The sequence below is a fragment of the Trichosurus vulpecula genome, chromosome 4, assembly GCF_011100635.1.
Source record: "Trichosurus vulpecula isolate mTriVul1 chromosome 4, mTriVul1.pri, whole genome shotgun sequence".
Classification (NCBI taxonomy): Eukaryota; Metazoa; Chordata; class Mammalia; order Diprotodontia; family Phalangeridae; genus Trichosurus; species Trichosurus vulpecula.
In genome coordinates, this window is record NC_050576.1 from 107,319,559 (window position 1) to 107,341,277 (window position 21,719).

The following is a 21,719-nucleotide window of genomic DNA, read 5'->3' on the forward strand; positions in this document are numbered from 1 at the left end:
TTCATCCCATCCTTGCACAAAAATTGATCTAGAACAGGGGTTTTTAATCATTTTTTGTAGGTTATGTATCTCATTGGTAGTCTAGTGAAGCCTATGAACTTTTCTCAGAATAATGCTTCTAAGTCATAAAATATATAGGATTATATAGGAAAGCAATTAAATATTTTTAAAACAAATTCATGGACTGCAGGTTAAGAATGCCTGACCTAGAACAAAACCACTCCCCAGTACAAGGCCCTGACTCTTCAGAAAGTACACAAACAATAGTTTATATTACAAGAGAAAAGCAGTAACTTTAAAAAAGGTGATGATGGGAGGGCCCACACCACTCCTTCCATACAGGTGGAAGAAACATCTGGGCACTGAGAAAAATAATTTCCTAGAATGATACATAGGGGCAAAGGAGAAGGATTTGGTCAACATTACTTAAAAAGTGTGTGATAACTGCCTGGTATGAGTAACATCACCCTTAGCCAACTGGCTTTGTTCAGTCAGGGAACAGACAAGGTGATGAGGATTTGAACAAGCTGATGCTTTGGTAGAGTTTTACTTGCCCTCCTGTGTAGGGCAGAAGGGTTTCAGGTTACAGCACCTCCATGCCGGTTCCCTCATATACATAATCTGATGCGGTTCCTAGTTCCGCTAGGAGCCTCCCTATTCCCTCCTGTCACACTAAGTAAAAAAGGGTGATAAGGAAGCTAAACCTGAGGCTTATGCAACAGAAACCCGCTTTTAAAAACAAAAATCTTAACTGGAGCAGGAAGACAACATAGCTATCGAGGGGGTAGTTAAACAGGGTTGGAGAGGTAGGAAGTCAGGGTTCTCAGTCTGCTCTTCCACAGGCCCACTGGTGAGTTTAATTTAGTGTTGGCCTATTTGACTAAGCTAATTTACTCACTGCACAAAGATGTTGTGAAATGAAAGGTTCCCGGGAAAGTATGGCTAGCCTGTCTCCAAAGTTAGTTGTACTAATACTATTCTTAAGGAACAGGGACAGTTCTCACGACCCTAAACTGACATCTATCCAAAGCTCTTGAAGAGCGGCAGGGTTTGTCATGTACAACATTAACAGAATCCTGCAATGGTAATTGAGTTGATAATGTGAAAACTTCACCAAGGTCAAGTGGCCAGTTCTATCTCCATAAGGAGGATAACATGACAACAGAAACTTTTGGCTTCTGAGAACTATTATCTTATCTGTCCAAGAACAAAAATGTTATTAAAATCTGACAGAAAGAAGATAGCCGGCTCCTGATCAACTTAAGAGTATTTGCACATTCTGACCATTATGCAATTCTTGCATAAATCAAACTTGGCTCTTTTTATATTTTTTAAAAGTACCAAACCTCACTCTGTCTGGAGAAATTGGTTTCACTTTCTCCACGACTCTAGGGTTAACGTGCAGCAAATTTGTAAGAAAATAAGATCCAATTTTCTGTTTAATCTCAGCATTGATAACAACACACTATAATCTTACTATAAATAATACTATAGAACAGAATTCAGTGTAACATGGGGTCATGTTGGACTGTCAGTCCAAGATTTTGTTACCAAAGTACCAAGGCAGTTTTGGCTTGTAAGTAAAGAGGTCCCAGTATACGAACCCCAAAGACAGCAATTATATTAAAGTTCTGAAGTAACAATGGCATGAGTGGGCCAGATTCCACAGTCTATATCAAGCCAAATTATCTAGACTTTCTGACAACTGCATTAATGAGGTCAGTTTTATAAGATATACTTATCTCCATGGAATCAACTTCAAAACGTTAGGGTTATAAAAATAAGCCTTCTTTCATCATACATAAAAAGGTCATGCTATTGACATTCACTCTGAACGGTTTGGTTCCCAACCCTGTCCCTTCCCCCCTCCCCCTCAAGTAGGGTGATGGGTCACAACTACCTGATTCCTATGATCACAGGCCTGAAATGTGTACCCAAGGTTAAGAAACGTTTGTGAGCCTGCAAGTGTCTTTTTTTTTCTGCCTAAAGTGCACTCAACCATCATGCTTCATACTTTTAACCAAGCTTGACAATTTATGCTGAAGAAAACAACCTGGACATACTGAGTGACTTAGAAGTAAATTATGCTCCTGCCCCTCCCCAAAATGTGAATTGGTTAAAATTTACCCCACTGCAGTAGTGTTCCTACTAATGAATAAATTCATTTGTGCTTCAGTGAGAAAAGGGTCAAAGTGCTTCAGGAATGAAGTACTGGCCCAGGGCAGTTGGGCTGCCTAAAGGAACATCATTAGTCTCGTTCATCTTGGAAGCTGTCACTGTTCATCATACCAACTCATAATTCAAAGGGACTATTCCTGAGGAGCTCAAAGCACATTACAGACATTACCTCATTCTCACAATGTCCCTTTGAGGTAGGGTGGAGCCAGCTTGTTCTTACTATCCCCATTGTGCAGAAGGGGGAAAAACAGGCATAAAGATCTGTAACTTATCTAGGGTCACATAGCAATCCATGGGGTCTGGATGCTTGGCTCCAATCTCCTGACTCTGTCTTCACCTATTATGAGCCACTTGACCTCTCAAAAGATCATGAGGTAAAATAAAATGATTTCAAAAAATATGTATATATCTCTATACATAAATAATATTCTAAGGGGTAAGGCTTCCAACTTAGATTTGTTAATCCAGTTCCTTCCTCCACATACCTGTTGAATTTTAAGCATTAGTGATTGACAGAAGTAAATACTTTCAAAAATAGAAGCTTCAGAAATTCTCATTTGGCTAAACTTGATGACTTTAAGTCATACCCTAAGTGCATTAGCCTATTTTTCTTTCTTTGTATAAGTGAGGAGCATGAATACTTTCCTGTGTTCCCAAATGGACTTAATCCCCCATGCTAAGGACTACTACCTTCTTTGGCATTCCTCCCTTTCTGGGCACTTTGTGTTAACTAATGCAAACATTTGGGGCAGGGTCTCACAGACCAAGTCCTAAGGCCCATTGCCTAACTTGAGCATGTGGGAAAACAGGGCAGGAGATGTAAAATTTTGACCACCTCAAGACTTAACTATGCTGGTTAACTGGTACCCTATCACATATCAGAGTTGTGGCAACCACCACCCCACCACCCTCTGTAACTGAATACTGTTTACAAAGAGCCACACCACAAACTCCCTACAACAAACGATTAGAACCAAAACTCTGTATTGTTCAGAATTTTAAAAAAAGTTATGTTCAACTTAATTCTCTCCCTCTAAGGGTGGCAGGCTTCCTATCCATATCTTTGGCTACCTGGTTTAGTAGATTTTCTTCAAAAAATACCAACCCCACGAAAAACTAATTGATTTTAGCCACCTCATTCACACAGAGAGAAAGAGACAGAAACAAAGGAAGGAGATACAGGGATAGTGGTGAAGTAGGTCAAAGGCAAGGCTGAAAAGAGGAAGAGCAAAAGTGGGAGGAGGTGAGTCTTTGCAACTGAGCCATGATATGCATTAGATATGAAGCTACTGGTTCTGATTCTAGTTACAAGATATAATCATGGAATGGAAACTGAGTCTTTCAAAACTTCTGAAGATGTGTAACAGATCCATACTACAGCAGTATCTTAAGAGGCGAAATTATCTTTGAATGAGAGATACTTAGTACTTTTAAGGAAAATAATGGGAGGAGGGGGTTGTTAAAAAGACAGTACAATGCCTAGCACACAGTAGGCCCTTAGTAAATGTTTATTGAAACCCAATTTGCAACAAATTGACAAGTTCTAACCTATGTCTCTACTAGGAATTTTCCAAAGAATAACTTTCACTATTTTATTCAGATGAAAAGCAATGCTTTTGCCACATGACCTAACTGGCTACAGTAACCAAATTGCCTAGGATGCTTCTTCATCTCATGTAAACTACCAACTCAAGACTTTAAGCCTCTCAAGAACCCTAGGAGCTCTTAAAACTGCCTGCCAGGTTACCCACTCCTATCCTTAAACTGACCACTAGGGTATATCCTATCTACTCCAAAGCAAAAATGGTTTTAGAGGTTATAATGCATCCAAGCCAATGTAAGAGCTGTCAACCACTCAGGCTTTATAAGTGTTCAAATACTGTTCACTCTAGACATTAAACTGAAAAAAAAATAATCTCTGGGTACCAGTTTACAACTAACTATAGCAAGGTCTTTAAGATCAACAAAACCATTTTCATGTTACTGCATTTGTAAAGTTATTTGCTTTAGTAGAATGAAAACACCAATTGTACTTGCTCACCCTTTGTCCCTCTAGAATGTTTCACAATATTTGCCCCTGGTGTTACTACTAATGCAAGGGGGCACACCCACAAGTGATGTGACTGTTGCCAATGGTGACCTAGGCCAAAGTTGGGCATAATGGATACCCCAGCTTCACACTCTATTAAGCTAACCGAAAAACACAGAAGGGAATGCCATCAAAACAATGAGACTTAAGACCACTGGACAATACTGAAACAAATTTCAGTACTGCCTACATACTGAACACATACTTGTGTTGTTTGTGTAACAAGTAATTCAAGCTTGAGGGCAATTTCAAAAGACAGCACCTGTTTCAAAACAGGGCCAAGAGTTCACAGCTGCTACTATTTGGGAGCTCAGCTTGTATTTGGCTTCCTCGCTACAATCTACTTGAGAAACAAATACCTGAATGGTAAGAAAGGGCCATCTGAGAAATTAGGTATTTTGGATCCGGTAGTCCCATTCTGGATTAAAAATCCTTTCAAATGTTGGGTGCAGAATGCTATAGGGATGCTGTACGGACCTATTTACCATGAAACTGGGAAAAGACACAAAGACAGAAACATCCTCTACCACAAGTATTTGGTAATGCAATGGGAAAATTATTACTTCAGACTCTACCCTGATCAAATAAATCAAGTGAGGACAAACACCTCCCTCTGCTGGCTAAAGATAATTCTTACACCAGACGATGAAGGTGACCTTGTGCATTCCTTCTACTAATAACTTTTCTGTCTCATTAAAAATGGATCTTCACACCATCTTCAAAAAACATACCTTTGAATAAAACAATAACTTTAAGTAATTTTAAACTTGTGCTCTTGAAAATCAGAGAGCCAGGCAATGCAGATTTCCAAATCTCATCAAATTCCATAGAATCCACGTTAGAAGGTGACCTAGCTAAGCCACTTCAAACAGGAATTCTCTCAACATTATTTCTATTAGGAATTCATACAATTTGTGCTCTAAGGCCCTCCAAGGAGATTAGAAACCCAGTACCTTCCAAGGTAGCTCATTCCACTTGTTTTTGCTTAAAGCCAAAATCTTTATTTCTGACTTCTGAACAAGTCTAATCCTTCTTCTAAGTGAAGCTCTACCAAGCTCCATACTTCCATTTCCTTAGAACACTGATTATAGTTTTAAAAAACAAAATGACCATAAAGCCTTGGGCAGGAAGGAGAAAAACCAAGCAGTCTGCATGGGGCTGCTCTGTCAGGCTCTGAAAAAATTAAAACTTGGCTTTAGTTCTAACAAGTTATAGAATGTTTTCTGTCCAAGTCTCAAGTCACTTTGCCAAATATTAACTTTCAACTTTAAAAGACAGCCAAAATGTATACTTTGCCAAATCTGGATTCAGTCAGGTTGCAATTGTTTCTCTGCTTCATGTGCTGTAAAATTCATAGTGCCTCTGCTCCTGTATTATGTGCATCACTGATAACAGGAAAATTTGTGTATGCCAATTGTTCTATCTAAATATGTATATTTATATATACAAAAATTATATATAAATTTTTTTCATACAAGCTGTAAGCAAATGCTTGTCAGTCCTATTCCCTTTGAGCCTGAAGTTAACTGTGATTCAGACACAATCCCATCCACAAATAAATGATAGTAAGCTAACCCTGTTGGAAGACACAGACAAAAGGTATTAAATATGCAAATTACAAGCTGAGTTGGGTTCCCATTACAAAGAAGGGCAACATTAGTATTTATATGGCAAAAAAAAAAATGAACTAAAGTAGCCAAGACTAAATCAGAACCAAGTTAACAATTCTATTGAACCAAATACTGTCATGTTCTCTATCGTAACAAACCTAGCAAGATTTCTAACAACCTTCATCTCTTTTTTTTTTTTTTGGACAGATCCAGGGCACAGTGGATAAACTACAGGATATCTGAGTCAGGAAGATCCGAGTTTGAATCCTTCGTCAGACATTTATGTGACAATGGGTAGCTACTCTGTCTCTCTCTACTCATCATAAGGTGGGGACTGTAATAGCACATGGGGTTGTTGTGAGGATCAAATGACTTAAAATGTATAAAAAATTACGTAAATTTTAAAGCTCTATACAAGTAGTCATCTCAGTATTATACATTTATAGCATAAGAACCAATTGGTACATGGGCTACAATAGGGAAGTGGGAGGTGAAAATCAGTCTTTAAGAAATACCATTTTAATTTTAAAGTATCTGAAAATCACATGAATTCTGTGAGCATATGTAGATTATATGAAGAATTCAAAAGTCTTATCAATTTGCATACTCACAGCACTGAACCAAGCATCATTTCAAACACGTAAATGAGTGCAGGGAGAAAATTCTCCTCAGAATAAAAAAATCGTAGAGCATTAAACCTGAAAGACATCTTAGGAATTCTCTAGATCAACTCATTTGTTTTAGAGTACAAAACTGAGATGAGGAAAGTGAATGTGATTTGCTTACTCAAGGACAAAGTGTTAGTAAAGCTAGAGTTTGAACCCAATTCTACTGACTATACAGTACTTAAAAAAATACATCATATTCACTGCCTCAGGATTCTTGATGTCATCCTATCCCCCTAAATTAACTCTAGAAAAGGGAAATAGTAATCTGTTCAATTGATTATCAGATTGCATACATTCCTCATTTTGAGATAAGACATGCTTCTCTGAGAGCCAATGACAGAAGTGGTAGCTGTAAATGTTTATAACGGGAACACATTTGTTTTCCAAAGCCAGGACTTATTTTGGAAAGCCAAGGTTACCTGTCGTAGCATATCAAAACCAAGTCACCACAAACTACCTGAGGGCATGAGAAGAAGTACACGGAGGCGCATATCTGGGTTATAAAAGCCCTTTTATAAAGCCATTTTTAAACAAAACAAAACAAAAAAGTTTACAAAAGAAAAAAAAAGATACAGAAAAAGAATAACTTGCTTCATATATTCCAAAAAGAGAAAAAAAAGGGGGGCAACAACGCCAACATGCTCAACAATTAAGGGTTCTTTTTTGTTTTTGTCTTTTTTTAATACAAAATACAAGCAAAGGATACACATACTTAAAACAGAGCTCAGGAGCAGGTACACGGTTCTGGAAACCCCTTCAGTAAAAGCAAAGCAGAATCGGTTTTTTTTTCTATGCAGGCACATACAGAGACTGGGATATGTAAAATTAAGTATCACAAAAGACCATCACACAATTCTACCGATGCATGTTGTATCTAATTCACGAACATGGTCAACAAAATCATGTTCACTTCAACCCTGTTTTATTTAAAATTGTAAATCTTTTTAAATAAAGCAGTTACATTCAAACTTTTAACTTCCTTAGTACCATGCTGCAGGTGTCAGCATTGTCAAGGTATTGCAAGAGTGCCCAACCCTCTAGTGTTTGACCATATGTCCAGCAACGCTGCCAAAGGTGGGAAAGGATGTTATGGTCTCAGGCCATGGACAGAAGACCTCTTCTATCCCTTCCTCTTCACTAGATGGAAAAAGATGAGGAACTGAACTGGCAAGGAATGGTTTTTGGGGGGTGTCCTTAGGGCTGGTTATATGAAAGCCCCAAATAGGATGACAAATGTTCAAGACAAATATTACCTGCAAACCATCGAGCTATTCAAGGGTTACTGCTTACTGTGAATTACAACAAAAAAAACAAAACAAAACAAAGAAAAACCTTTGGAGTAGAATATGTAGGGTTTGTTGTGAAGACATGCTTATGGTAAACAAAGTAGTGCTCTTATTTACATTTTTAAAAAAAGCAATTGATTCCGCAGAGGGAAAAAAAAGTAAAATTCACAAATTTCCAGAAGACAGAGGATCTAAATTGTCAGACACATCAAACACACTCGCACTCACACAAAATACTTCTGGGGATTCTATACATGTTATTTGTGGCATAAGCTGAGTATTTTCCCCCACCCCACCAAAAAAAGGAAAAAAAGGAACCAAAAGCCCCTACTGCTATTCCCACCCCCAACCCTTTCCCACCCAAATCTAGAAAACCCTCCCCTCCCCGATATACAAAGCATATGCACAATGGTGGCGTTACACCAGTCACACGGAGCATGCTCAGATAGATGTCACCATTTAGATCACTACACTGGCATTGTGGTGGGCTGCATTAGAGGCTTTCTCCAATAGTGGTTGGATACACAAAGTCAGCACCAAAGTGAACTTTGTAACTAGGCTTTCAGGGGAAAAAAATCAAATTTTTAATTTGTGGGTTTAGGATTCTGAAAGAATCTTGGTGGTAGAAAGTCCATTCCAAGACAACTGCCATCCCTCTACACATATCTCCAATAAAGGGAAGGAGAAATGGGTTACATATTCTCTGCAGAATCTGAAAGTATATATATTTTCTTCTTCCAGGACCCAAACTGTCCTATTAAATCTCCCTCAAAAAAAATTCTAAACTCAATTTTTTTTAATACTATAAAAAAGTTTCACACCCCACAATCAGAATGACAAGGCAAAGTAACTTTCTCTACCTTTGAAGCAACTAGCAAGTTGTAGTTTCTTTCTCTGTCCCTTTGTGAATGACTGTTATCTTGCTCATTTCATCATTCATTCGTATGTATGTTCGTATGAAATATTGAGAAAACAACATGAGGAAACAGAACCTGGGTTTGTCATGTTTTCCTAAAGCCCAAGTTGTTTTTTTTTTTTTAAAATGCAGCCCCTGAGCATGCTCAAAAATAACTCAGCCTTACATTCGCTCGTTATTACAACAGACACACACGGTAAAAAGAAGCCATTTTTCTCTCCCACACCTCTTACATGAGATAGTCTGCTCAAGCACATGATTATTTTAAAAAGCTTTCCCAAAAGTTCCCCCATGCTAAATTCTGTTCTGGCCCTCCAAACACCCTAAAACCTGACTAAGTTGAAGCTTGTTTAAAAAAAAAAATAGAAAACCCAGAGTGTTCTAAAATTTATCTTTGTTACTTTAATGCTTCTTAAGAAGTAAAATCAAGAAAAGCCATTAAAAATCGTTCAGTGTCATGTTCAGCCATAGTTGTTCAGGTCTGTAAGCAGTATCAAAGACTTTTTATCCGGCTAGGAGCTCAAAATTCAACTTTGTATTGAATATTTACATGCAAACATCAATAAAGGGAACCCACAGGAAGCCAAACTATTCACAAGAATAAGCTGCTACATGAGGATTGAGCTTGGAAGCAGCAACTACATGAGTGAAAAAATTATTGGCCATCAAAGCTTCTTCATGGGAATCAATACAAACTTTCTCCTTGAGATTAAAACACAGCCCTTATGAACAATCTTATACCTCCCCTAAATGGGGTAAGATCAAAAACTTTCCTTCTTGGAATTAAAGTGTCAGGAAAACATACAGAGAGGATGATGTTTTATAAAGTAAAGTAAAATATACTGTTTCTGTTATTAAATTCACTCCTTAGGTCCAATCCCATACCTTCTGGGGATGGAAGGTAGCAAACGTTATAGACTGGTTTCACAATTTTAACTGGATAAACCATCAAGCACAGCAACATTTCCAGCATGTTAAGGACAACCTATGGTCCAAGAGTCTGGATCCAAAAGATTCTAAAGAACCAGAAAACAGTGTCAGAATGGGCAGCTGAAAAACATGGAAGGTAAAAGCTAAACCCACACTAGTCAGAAAACAGTGTTCAGCGGATGATACATACCAGCATGATCATGTTTAAATAACCATCCAACTTTCAACTGCTGCAAGTTAAAAAGACAGTGGACCCTGTATATTTAAATATAACCATGGACACAGAGCCAACCAATATAGCAAACACTAATGACTACGGTCAATTATACACACTTCCTTAAGCCAAGGTCACAGTATCAAGTACACCTCAACACAAAGCACCTAGGTTTCCAGTTTGAATTGTAACTATTCCATTGAATGGGTGGAGAATTTAAGGGAATGACTCAAGTCTGATAAAATTAAAAAGGTAGATCAACATTTCCATGGTAAAAACATGACTTTTAGAATGTAGCTACTCCATCAGGAAATATAGGTATTTTTTCCAGTCTATCAGAAATGCATATGAATAACATTTTCAGCTTTTCCAGTCTAAGAATTAAACTGTTTTATATAAAAGAACCCCCAAACAAAAAACCCAACCTGAATGCACACAAGTAACCTAATAGAAAAGAATAATTTTAATGTACAAGTGGATGACAGTCATACGATGACCAGAGATGTTTATGGAGAATATATTAAAAAAAAAAACTGAGCAGGTTACAATATCACAAATCGTTTTGACATAAGCTCTGATTTAGGAAATTCTCCACCCCCAGCTCCAAACCCCCAGCTTAAAGAAATAAAATTTAAGAAAAACCACAAATACAGAGAATACATGAACTCATTTTCACTTCATTAATGGAAGAGGGGGCACATGTATGTGTAGGGGAGCAGGAATTAGCTACTTCTGGACTGAAGCCCAGAATGAAGTTGTATAGCCAAGTTATAAACCCCTAAAAATAGAGGTTTGCAATGGGAACACTGATGTATCTTTTACTGTAGTAACACAAATAATATAAAAAAATGAAGAGGGGTGTGTGTGTGTGTGTGTGAACTTGTAAATGAAGGGACTGAAACTCGAAGAAACCCATGAATGCAAATTAATCACCCTCATTATAAAGCCCAGCTATGAATTTAACCATCATACAAAGCATTAACATCTACATGTTTGGCTCTGCACTAGAAACTCCATGTCCTTTTTAAATGCAAAAGAGGCCATATACTACTTTGAGCAAGAGCTGCTAAAAACCATTCCCTAAAAGCACCTCCTTTGTTGAGGTCTTTGTTCTGAGAACACTTGCAAGGTATTGACTAAAAGAGAAAATTCTTACAAAGGTCCAAACAAAAAGATAAAACAGCAAGCAAGGTACTTGGGAGAAAATCCCAGGAAAAAAAAGGAGGTTCAGTTTTTCCTTTCATTTCAAATTTACTAATATATCATATCCCTACACCTTATTTCCATCAGGACTTGAAGGAACAAAGCTCAGGGAGGTGCAGGGGCTTTCATGAAGGCCTGGAAGATAACAATTAACTGCAAACATGCCTCCTGAATGCAGAGTTGGGTCCTCCCCTTCTCTTCTAATGAACCCGTAAAACTTCAACTTTATTTGATCAATACCTAGACAGAGGGCCAACAAGTCAGGAGCAGCAGTAAGTAGTAAACCCCCATCGGGGGCAGGATGGGAAGAAGATAAACTGTAGGTGAAGAGAGATAATGTCCTCAAATAGGCATGAGGGGGTCTGTGTTCCATATTGCAGCAGGAAGTTCAGATGTACATACCACATTTCTGGGGAGAAACAGGAGGGTGGGATAGGAAAACATTCTGTTCTGAAATTACCTTATGAATTAACCAAAGCATGACTCATGGGATCTGAGCGCATGGATATGCCATAACAGAATTCCACTTCTTAAAGGAAAAAACCCAACTCTCTGTGATTTAGTTTCACATTAACTGGTTCTTTATTGGCTTAAAACCTAAACATTGTCAGTTTGAGAAGAAACCCACTCTGATGTGGTACAGCAATCTTGCTGTTAAAATCTAAATTCCTCTTGATCCTTGGTAAAATTTATTCCAAGAAAAGAATAGATACATATTTATTTTAAAAACACGAACCATGGAAATTCAGACCTGAAACAGTCACTTAGATTCTGATGCACTTGCTCCCCTGATTTTTAGGCTGAGCATCATTTAACTCCCTAAAGATCTTGGCAGGAGAAAAGGATTTCTTACTTGTTCCTATTCTCCTTGAGATGACCAGAAGTGAAACAGAATAAAACAAAACAAAACAAAACAACAACAAAAAACCCACACCAAAAAGTCATGTGGCCTGGTTGTTCCCAAATGGGGTTAGAAATATGGGGAATTTAAAGTTGTATTCACATTTATCACCTTCCTACCTAGTCAATGACAGTTTAGATTCATGATTTAAAAATAATTTTTAAATATACATATTCTTGTTTTTGCTGATAGTGATTTTTTTTTAAATTCAGGTAAATAAGGAACAACCATTTTCATTCGGAATCCTTAAGGGTTTTCTGGATTCCTGTTTACCTTGATAACTTTTAGTAAAGTTAAAATTCCAATAGGGTTTGCCTCCAATCTTATTGCTTCACCTGTAATAACCCTTTCATTTTTCTTTTTTTAAATTTAGGTGGTAAATTCATTGGATATTTTGTCATGGCTTTTATTGGAGATTGGGAGAGGGAGAGTAGCCAATAGACAAAAGGTAATTTAAAAAACATGACCATAATTTTCTTTTAAAAATGGGGGGGTGGGGTGGGAGAAGATGCTGTTATCTCTCACCAGTGGGGGGGGGCAAGGGTAATGGAAGGGGGGAAAGCATTCAAAGCCCATGAGTCAAGCCATAGCCATAACCATGTTCTACCCCTAAGTAGATTTTCTTTTTTTTTTTCCCCTCTTTTTTTTTTTTTAAATAAAATCTCCCCAAACCATCACTTTTTAATCTTCCCCAGACTGGGCTTCATCTTCAGACCCTTCATCCCCAGACTTTTCTGGTGGAGGGCTAGCAGACTTTTTCTTTTCTGGGGGGCTTTCTGGCTCCTCATCCTCTTCTTTGGGGGAAGGAGTCTTTTCCTTTGATGCCTTTGATGCTGTGGGGCGGCCCACTTTTCCTTTGCCTTTCACTGGACTTGGTGTCACTGAAAGAAAAAGACGGATCGGGGAAGGAAACAGACGTAAAAACAAAAATGTCTTTCATGAGGACTAGCTACCCCTAAAAAGGAAAAAATAAAAATTCTACAGAGCATTTCCCCAAGGAGGACCACTGACCTTCCCAAAACCAAGATGGGAGAAAAACTGGCCCTCAATTTCTAAACTCAAAACCAGTCACAATAAATGGCTGCATTATTTGTTGCAACAGAAAACTGCTGCACTTTACAAAAACTCTCAACCCCACTTCTGCATCAAACTTCAGGTGGTCTCTGTCAAGGTAAAGTACAAGATTCCCTATCTCTCTCCTGGGGCATGAAGAGCGGGGAGGGCATTTTCTAACATGGTCTCTGACCCTTGATGCCAGAGTTCCTATCTGCCCAATTTGCACAAGATGGCCAGCCCATGGCCTTGAACCTGACCACTATTTTAGTTTAGTATTTATGTATTTCTTTACCATTTAACATGCATGAAACTACGATTTTGTTTATGTTCCTATCTTTTTAATGTGTCAATGAATGTTTTTGAGCAGTACTCCTAACCCCATTTCCCCATGGGTTTTTAATGCACTATTTTGCATGATGTGGTACTTTTGGGGAATGCATATGTTGTGTTATAACAGAACTGACTGTATATTGTTCAGTGACTTGCTGAATGAACTAAAAAAAAGTGTAATCTGAAAGTTTAAAAACTGAAAATGATAATCAAAATGAGGTATTGGTAAACTGGTAAATAACAGCATGATAAAATCATAAACACAAAAAGCAAATTCAGCACTGCTGTGAAGTGAAGGAAAAACTGGCTCTTATCTGGGTGTGTGTATATAGGTGTGTGATAGAAACCTCAAGGGTCAGAGAGAAAGTAAAGCCATGCAGCCTTAGAGATAGTTAACATTTAATTTTTATGATGTACGTTTGCACATTTTCATGATTTCAAAATTTTACCTGTTTAGGAGATGGTATTTTATCAGCAAAACCAAAATCAAACAAAATTAAAATTAAATTCTAATAGGTGTATTGATGAAATGCTATAATCATATGTTTTAAAGCCTCACATAACTGTAATTCCTAACTGGTTTATATCCTATGGGTGCCACAAAATAAAGGTAAATGCCTCAGATTCCTGGAAGGATTGTAGTCATTATTCCCTATGATATATCCTTCCCTGAACTAGATACTCATTCAGTTAAGCCTCATTTTTATAACAGCCAAGAGCCTTTTGAGTTTCTTGCATTCCTTTTAGGTTAACCAGCCCAGCATCAAGTCCTAATGGAGTATTTCTGCAGATGGAAAGTTTTACTAGTTCTTGAATGATGTTTTTTAAAAAGAACATGTTGGCTTCCCCCATACTGAGCTCACCTGTAGCCTTTAGCCTAGGTTTGGGCATTTTCTTTTCTTTCCTTTCAGGCTTGGATTTCTTCACGATCTTTTTGTTTTTCTTTTTTGAACTTCCATAATCACTATCATCATCATCTTCCATTAGGAAGTCTTCATCACTGCCAGAATCTTCTAAGGGAAAGGAAAAATTTCAATGCCTGGCTTAATTTATATACTGTTCCAAGTGAACAAAGGGAGGTATCAGTCTAATAGAGCATGGAATTTGGGACTCAAACATTCCTGGATTCTATTCCCAGCTGCACGACTGACTTGTTGGGTGGTGTCATTGGCCCCATCTGTAAAATGGTTATAACATGCACCTCACAAGGGAGGTGTATGACTGACTTGTTTGAAGAGAAGATCAACAAGAGGGGAAGATTTATAAAACTTAACATGAGTAGAAATTGCTGCTATTAGTTAACTACAGAATACAAGGCAAAAGGAAATATGTAAGATTACTCAAACTGAGATTTATGAAATATCTATTTGCTATGAATAATACACCTACTAAATGGAGGGAAAACCCCAAACCCATAAACCACCAACATATTCTTATGAGCATTTTAAAGAACAGAAGACATACATATTCATGAGCCAGTCCCAGTGTTGTGACCAAGACTAGATATAATCTCTTAACAGGATTCATGTATGTCTAAATAGTCCTAATGGAAGCCATCAAATATCTCTAAATCTCCATTTGGTGATCCTGAGGCTCTAAGAGGGAGTATCCTAGTTATTATTTGAGAACTGGTATCTGGGTATGACATCCCTAAGACGACAGGGATCAAGGTCACACAAACGATATTCCAGTCACTTTTACTTACTCTCCTGGAATGGTGCCTCTTCTTCTTCTTCTTGTTCTTCTTCACTGCCCACATCTTCCATGAGCATCTCTCTCTGCTTGGAAGCTGCTTTGGATGCTGCCTGACGCTGCTGGCGAACATTTTTGTGATCTTCTTTTTCATCTTCGCTATCCTCTGCAACATTAAAGCCACAACAATACGATGATACAAAATGCTTTGATTCCAGTGGCTAACTGAAGAAGAAAATATATTCTTTGCCAATATGGAATTTAAGAATAAAATATGAAGCAACAATGAATAGCTTATTAGATAAAAGGGCGTAGTCGAATTTGTTTGGTGGCAAAAGAACACCACCAGTACTTAATTTACATGTGTGAAATTTAATTCATTTAGCTTAACTAAATAAAAAAGGTCAAATCTGAAAATCCTAAGTATTACAACAGCCTGAAATTACAAAAATAATGGGCTTAAACAGTACTATCACTCCAGATAAAATACCATGAAGTATACATCTGCAGACCAGTGGTATCAAACAAATAAAAATGGAATCCCTGCTAGCCAAATATTAATTTAGAAAATCACACACTAACATTATCTATGCTGTATTATACTTTCATTTATTGTCAAACATGTTCCAATTACATTTTAATCTAGTTTGCATGGTAATTTTGCAGAGTTCAACACTTCTATTGCGAACAACATTCACTTAACCCCAATTGCCCTGCCAAAAAAAAAAAAACAAACAAAAAAAGCTAACAACATTAAAAGGGTAAACTTGAAGGAACCGAACTTCCAAAAATGGAAACTCTGGCTCTCACTTGTCTTTCCTAAAATTTTGAATCACAATAGAATGGGCTATTTTTAAGATCTGGGAATTTTAGGTTAGAAAAAGACATTTATGAGAACAGTAGAAAAGTGAGAGATAACATTTTTTTTTAACAGACCTCCTTCTAAGATGTAGCAAGGGAGAACATTTGAATTGAAACTAAAAGATCTGATTTCAACTCCTAGCTCTGTTGTTTACTACCTAATTAACCTCCAAGAAGTCATAACCACTCAGCCTAAGAGTTCTCATTTATAAACAGGGATGACAATATTCGTCCTTTTTTGTCTCATAGAGTTGTGAGGATTTAAAGATAGAACACATATAAAAGTACTATACAAAAGTACTACACTATAAAAGTACATAAGCTCTTAGTTACTGTTGTTAAAATATATAATGCTTTAAAAATCACTAAATGTGATATACATTAAAGTTATTATTGCCAGTTTGGTGAGTTTTTAAGCTGGGAGATTTTTTTTAAAATAAGTGTCCCTCCCACATGGAAGCTATCTCATAACAAACAGTATTTTTAAAACACAAAAAAAGAAGAGGAAGGAAAATAAGCACAATGGATCAAGGTCTGAAAACACGGGCAATATGTAACACCAACGGACCTTTCACCTCTACAGAGGTGTAGATTAGGAGTGTTCTCTCATATGAAGTAATGTTAAATATTTATAATTTTGTTACATTTATTTTTGATTTGTTAGCAGATCCTAAGACTGTAAAAATTGCTGATCAACGAGGAATATGGTTCTTTAGTATTTAATATCTTATATACCACATATGTAGAATACTTTGTATATATAAGGCAAACTTTTAAACTTTTCACTTACATTAAAACAAAAAGTAAAAGAGGTCCTTTTCACTGGCAACATACTTATTTAAAAATCATCCAAAGGTAGCTATTCCTGATTAATCAGGTTAATGTACTGGCTGCTGGCCCCAGGACATAGAGTGAGGTATCCTAGTATTAGTGATCACCTGCAACCCTTTCCGTAGATTTGGAAGCATGCTTATTCTTTTCCAATTTTGCTTTTTCCCCCCTTTGGAGAGGCTCTTTTGGGAGCATTTCTAAGCCTCACCATCATCACTAGCTCTGAGATCCATCATCATTAACGCTCAAATTTTTTTTTGCCAAGGAACAAAGGATCCCCTGATACCAGTTACACAAAATTTAGCCTACCAAGCCGGGAACCATAATTCATACTAATAGAGACAGCTTCTTGTATCCTTTGGGCACTCAAAAAAATATTAAAGAATTAAAAATTTGGTTTGTGGTCCAGCTGGGAGGTGGTTCTCCAATAAAGTCATAGGTGAATGTCATGGGGACAGAGATCATTAGGTAGAACCAAAGGTTAATGAAATTTCTTTTGCACTCAGAAGTATGGTTATCACACCTGGATAAAAATAAAAATGAAAGTAATCTTTAAAAGTGAAAGTATTTGACAGGTCTGAAGTCAGCAATCTTTGTCCATGTGGTAAAAATGATAAAATCGTGACTCATTTGAAAGAAAGTTTAGTACTGGAAGGGCAGGTGAGAAAACAATATGGTTAAACTCCTTGTTGGAATAAAACTCATTCAACTCCTGTAAGAGGTGACAAATCTTCACCTCCTCTATGACAATAGCTGTCACAAAAAACTTGTATAAGGTTAAGAAGAGTCCAAACTAGATAACAGAATACATCAAGTGAAATTCTGATGAAAGTATTGAAGGCATCCTCTGGGAATCCTTCATGAGAGTGGCTTTCTAAGTCAAGAAGGGAAAAATGACATTTCTAGTAAACCTAACCACATAAATACCTGGTGAGTGTGAATCATCCTTCTTGGTCTTCACATCTTTTTCTTCAGAGTCCTCACTGCAGGTACAAAAAAAAAATCATGTTAATAATCTCTGAAATGGCTAGGAATGACTTAAGGAAGACTAGATACTCTGGAATCTGACATGAACAAAGTCCTGAAAACTACCACTTTTGGTCAGAAACAACTAGAAATAAAACGGATATTCACTAATTGAGAATGGATAAACAGTATGGTATATTAATGTAATAGAATATCACTGCTCTGTAAGAAATAATGAAAAGGATGAGAAATCTGGGAAGACTTGTATGAACCAAGAGGGAGCCCAGTATAAGGACAAAGTATTGGACTTAAGAGTCAGGGAGACCTGTGTTCAAACCCCACCTCAAATACTGACTATGTGATCTTGGGCAAGTCATATAACCTCTATTGCCCTCATTTCTTCATGTGTCAAATGAGAAACTGGACTAAATGACCTCTAAGGTTCCTTACAACTCTCAATTTCTAAGCTATAAACTGATGAAGAATTATGGTACCTGAACCTGCTGAAGAACTAATACAAATGACTACAAAAACATTAAAAGACAACACAGGAATAACAAAATCACAATTGCAGAACAGTGGTGTCAAACCTCAAATAGAAACAAGGGGTTACCCAACCTTACATAACAATCCCTGTGAAAACACACACTAACTTAGAAAACCACTTATTAAATAATTATATTCTGTTGCATTTTTATTTTGTTAAATATTTCTCAACTAAATTTAATCTGGTTCAGGCTGCATTCAGGAATGCTGGTGGACTATATGTTTGACACTTTTGCTACAGAAGAATAGACAGATGATGAAGCACGTCCCCCACCTCTTGTCAGATAGGTAAAGAACGAAAAAGAAAAAGAACCAAGACATACATTTTCAGACAATGTGTGAATCTGTTTTGCTTGACAAAACTTGCCTTTGTGATGGATCACGGGGAGGGGTGCCGATTGTGGGATGGAATGACAGTGATAACAAAAAAGAACACCAATAAAGTCATTAAAAAATACATATATGACAGCAGGGGCAGCTAGGTGATGCAGTAGATAAAGCACCAGCCCTGTAGCCAGGAGGACCTGAATTCAAATTTAGATTCAGACATTTAATAGCTATGTGACCCTGGGCAAGTCACTTCACCTTGATTGTCCCCTCACCCCCCCACCAATACACATATGAGAACAGATAGATGTGCAGAAGAGGACATAAATAAGCAGGGCAATATGGTATTCCTTGTAGTATATTTGTTACTATTCAGTTGTTTTTTAATTGTCTTAGACTCTTTGTGACCCCATTTGGGGTTTTCTTGGCAAAGATACTAGAGTGGTTTGCCACTTCCTTCTCCAACTCATTTTATAGATACATAGATATAGGAAATTGAGGCAAACTGGGTTAAGTGAGCTGCCCAGGGTCACACAGCTAAAGCGGCTGAGGCCAGATTTGAACTCAAGAAGGAATCTTCCTGACTCCAGGACCAGCACTCCATCCACTGGGACACCTAGCTGACCTAGTATATTTAATACACATTTTAAAAAGAAGTTATATGCAAGTTTCATACAATTCTCAATTTTTGTTCTCTGCAAAGTGACATTTTTGTCTGTTAAATTCAGAAGAAAAAAAGAGCTACAAAAGTTTCTATCTCACCCTGGATGGTTAAATTACTATAAAATGAGGGCAACAGATTCCTCTTGCTCCTAGGCCATCTATTTGATAAGTACATAATCCTTCAGAGTCCTTATGAAAAATATTATTTCCAAACACCAAAAGAGCAAATGATTCTTCCAAAGGGTACATACTTCTTAAGTATCTGTAGGCAAGGGTTCACATATGGGCATAATCTAAGGGTAAATGTGAATACTGGAGAGTGACTTTATAGTGAAATGTAACAATGGGGTTTTATTAAATTAATATATTTCCAATGAGTATGTCTTTTATGGCTATCTAATTTGGAGGTAAAGGGGAAGTTCTTGCTAGTAAGATACAAAAGCAACACTGGCCAGAGAGCTTAATTTACTGGCAGGTCTATACATTTGCCTTAATTTACTGGCAGGAGACACACAGACATCACTTCCTCTCCCTGATTGTACACATCATCCACTTCTCCCCCTCCCCAAATACCTTAGAATATTTTTTAAGGAATATAATAAGCTATACAACCTAAATGTACCTAAATGCTATTGTATACTAATTTTCTGACCAAGCAAAAGCCAACCTAAAATGAAAGCGCCAGTAAAACAATAAAAGACAGAGAGATATTCTAAACATAAACGCATTTCTGCCCTCCCCCCAAAAGGGACTACATGAAAATAACATGGTACAATGAAAAGAAACCTAGATTTGAAGTCAGAAGACAGAAGTTTTATTCTTGGTTCAGTCACTTTCTGTGTGACCTGGGGAAAGTCACAAGCTCTCTGGGCCTCAGTTTCTCATTTAGTAAAATGAAGAAAAAGGGACTGGGCTAACTGATCTCTAAGATCACATATAGCTCTAATACTCCACCATCTTAGGATGCTAAGAAAATACTAAGCTTTTCTTCCCACCCCCTCTTTAGAATCCATTTTGCTCCTAATGACTTCTTTAATTTCTTTATTCCCCCCTTTTCCCTTAACCTCCCCTCCCCACCCCACCCCCATCCCTCCTATTTCCTTGTTGGGTAAAATGTCTATCTGTACCCAACTGTGTGTACGTGTATTCTTTCCTCCTCTAACCAGCTCAGATGAGTGAAGTTTAAGTGCCATCTGCTCCCCGTCCCCATGACCTATCCTTGCTGTATAAACTCTCTGTACACCCCATTTATGGGAGATACTTTTCCTCACTCCTCCTTTCCCTTCCTCCCTCTCCCAGTGTGTTCCTCTTCCCCACTCTTTCCCTTCTTCTTTTGGGATCATCAAAGTAAAGAGAATCACTGCCTAGACCACTGTTAAATTAGACCTCCTCTATGACCCCCAGTGATCATAGAATTCTGAGTGGCTACATGTATCATCTTCCAATATAAAAATTTAAAGAATTTTACTTGATTAATCCCCTATGATTGCTCATTCACGTTCACTTTTTCATGCTTCTGCTGACTCCTGTGTTTATATGTTAAATTTTCTACTCAGCTCTGGTCCTTTCATCAGGAATCCTTATTTTGTCAAAGGTCTATTTTTCCTCCTGTAGGGGAGTATATAATAATATATAGAGAATATATAATAATGCTCAGTTTTGCTGGTTACATTTTATTCTCGGTTCTAAACCTAGATCCTCTGTCTTCTGTAATACTGCATTCCAAGCTCTATAAGTCTTTATCACTGTGGCTGCTAAAACCTGGTACTTGAATTCTTTTTGTCTACTTGCTGTACTTTATTTTTGTTTTTTGACCTGAGAACTCTGGATTTTGGCTATAATATTCCTGGGAGTTTTTATTTTGGAATTTCTTTCAGGAGGTGACCAATGGATTCTTTCGATTTCTTCTTTGCCTTTTGTTTCTAAACCATTTGGACAGTTTTCTTTTATGATTTCTTGAAATATGTCTAGGTTCTTTTTTTTGGGGGGGGGGGGGCTCATGGCTTTCAAAGTAGTCCAATGGCTCTTAAATTATTTCTGTTCAATTTGTTCTCCGGGCCGGTTGTTTTTGCTATGAGATACTTTACATTTTCTTCTATTTTTCAAACTTTTGACTTTGTTTTATTTCTTGATGTCTCATGGAGTTATTTGGCCAATTCTAATTTTCAAGTAGTTTTTTAACTTCTTTTTTCAAGTTGTTAATTCTCTTTTCATATCTTTCTTCCCTAGCTCTTGCTTTTCCCATTTTTTTTAGATCTATTTCTTCTAGGAATTCTTGTTGGATTTATGTACAAGCTACATTTTCCTTCGAAACTTTGCTCGTAGATTTTTTTCTGAGTCATACTCTTTGGTGTCTTGAGCTTCCTTGTCATCATAATAACTCTTTATGTTAAGGTTCTTGCTCATTCTTCCTGTGTACTTCTTGACTTTGTATTTTATATTAGTGCTGGGC

The 21,719-nt window shown here is 37.2% G+C and overlaps 1 protein-coding gene across 2 annotated transcripts in view; it reads right to left on the reverse strand.

The window, feature by feature from the left end:
* Window positions 1-7,037: 7,037 nt before the first annotated feature.
* NUCKS1 (nuclear casein kinase and cyclin dependent kinase substrate 1) overlaps window positions 7,038-21,719 on the reverse strand; it is a 46,895-nt gene continuing 32,213 nt past the window's right edge. Inside the window, exons 4-7 of one of the 2 annotated variants that reach the window (XM_036753922.1) lie at window positions 17,693-17,748; window positions 15,087-15,239; window positions 14,245-14,394; window positions 7,038-12,876 (exon numbers count right to left, since the gene is read on the reverse strand). In XM_036753922.1, the coding sequence (XP_036609817.1) occupies window positions 12,677-12,876; window positions 14,245-14,394; window positions 15,087-15,239; window positions 17,693-17,748 (559 nt within the window). In that variant the 3' untranslated portion in view covers window positions 7,038-12,676. The remainder of the gene's footprint in view (window positions 12,877-14,244; window positions 14,395-15,086; window positions 15,240-17,692; window positions 17,749-21,719) is intronic. The other variant, XM_036753923.1, reaches the window with a different exon arrangement.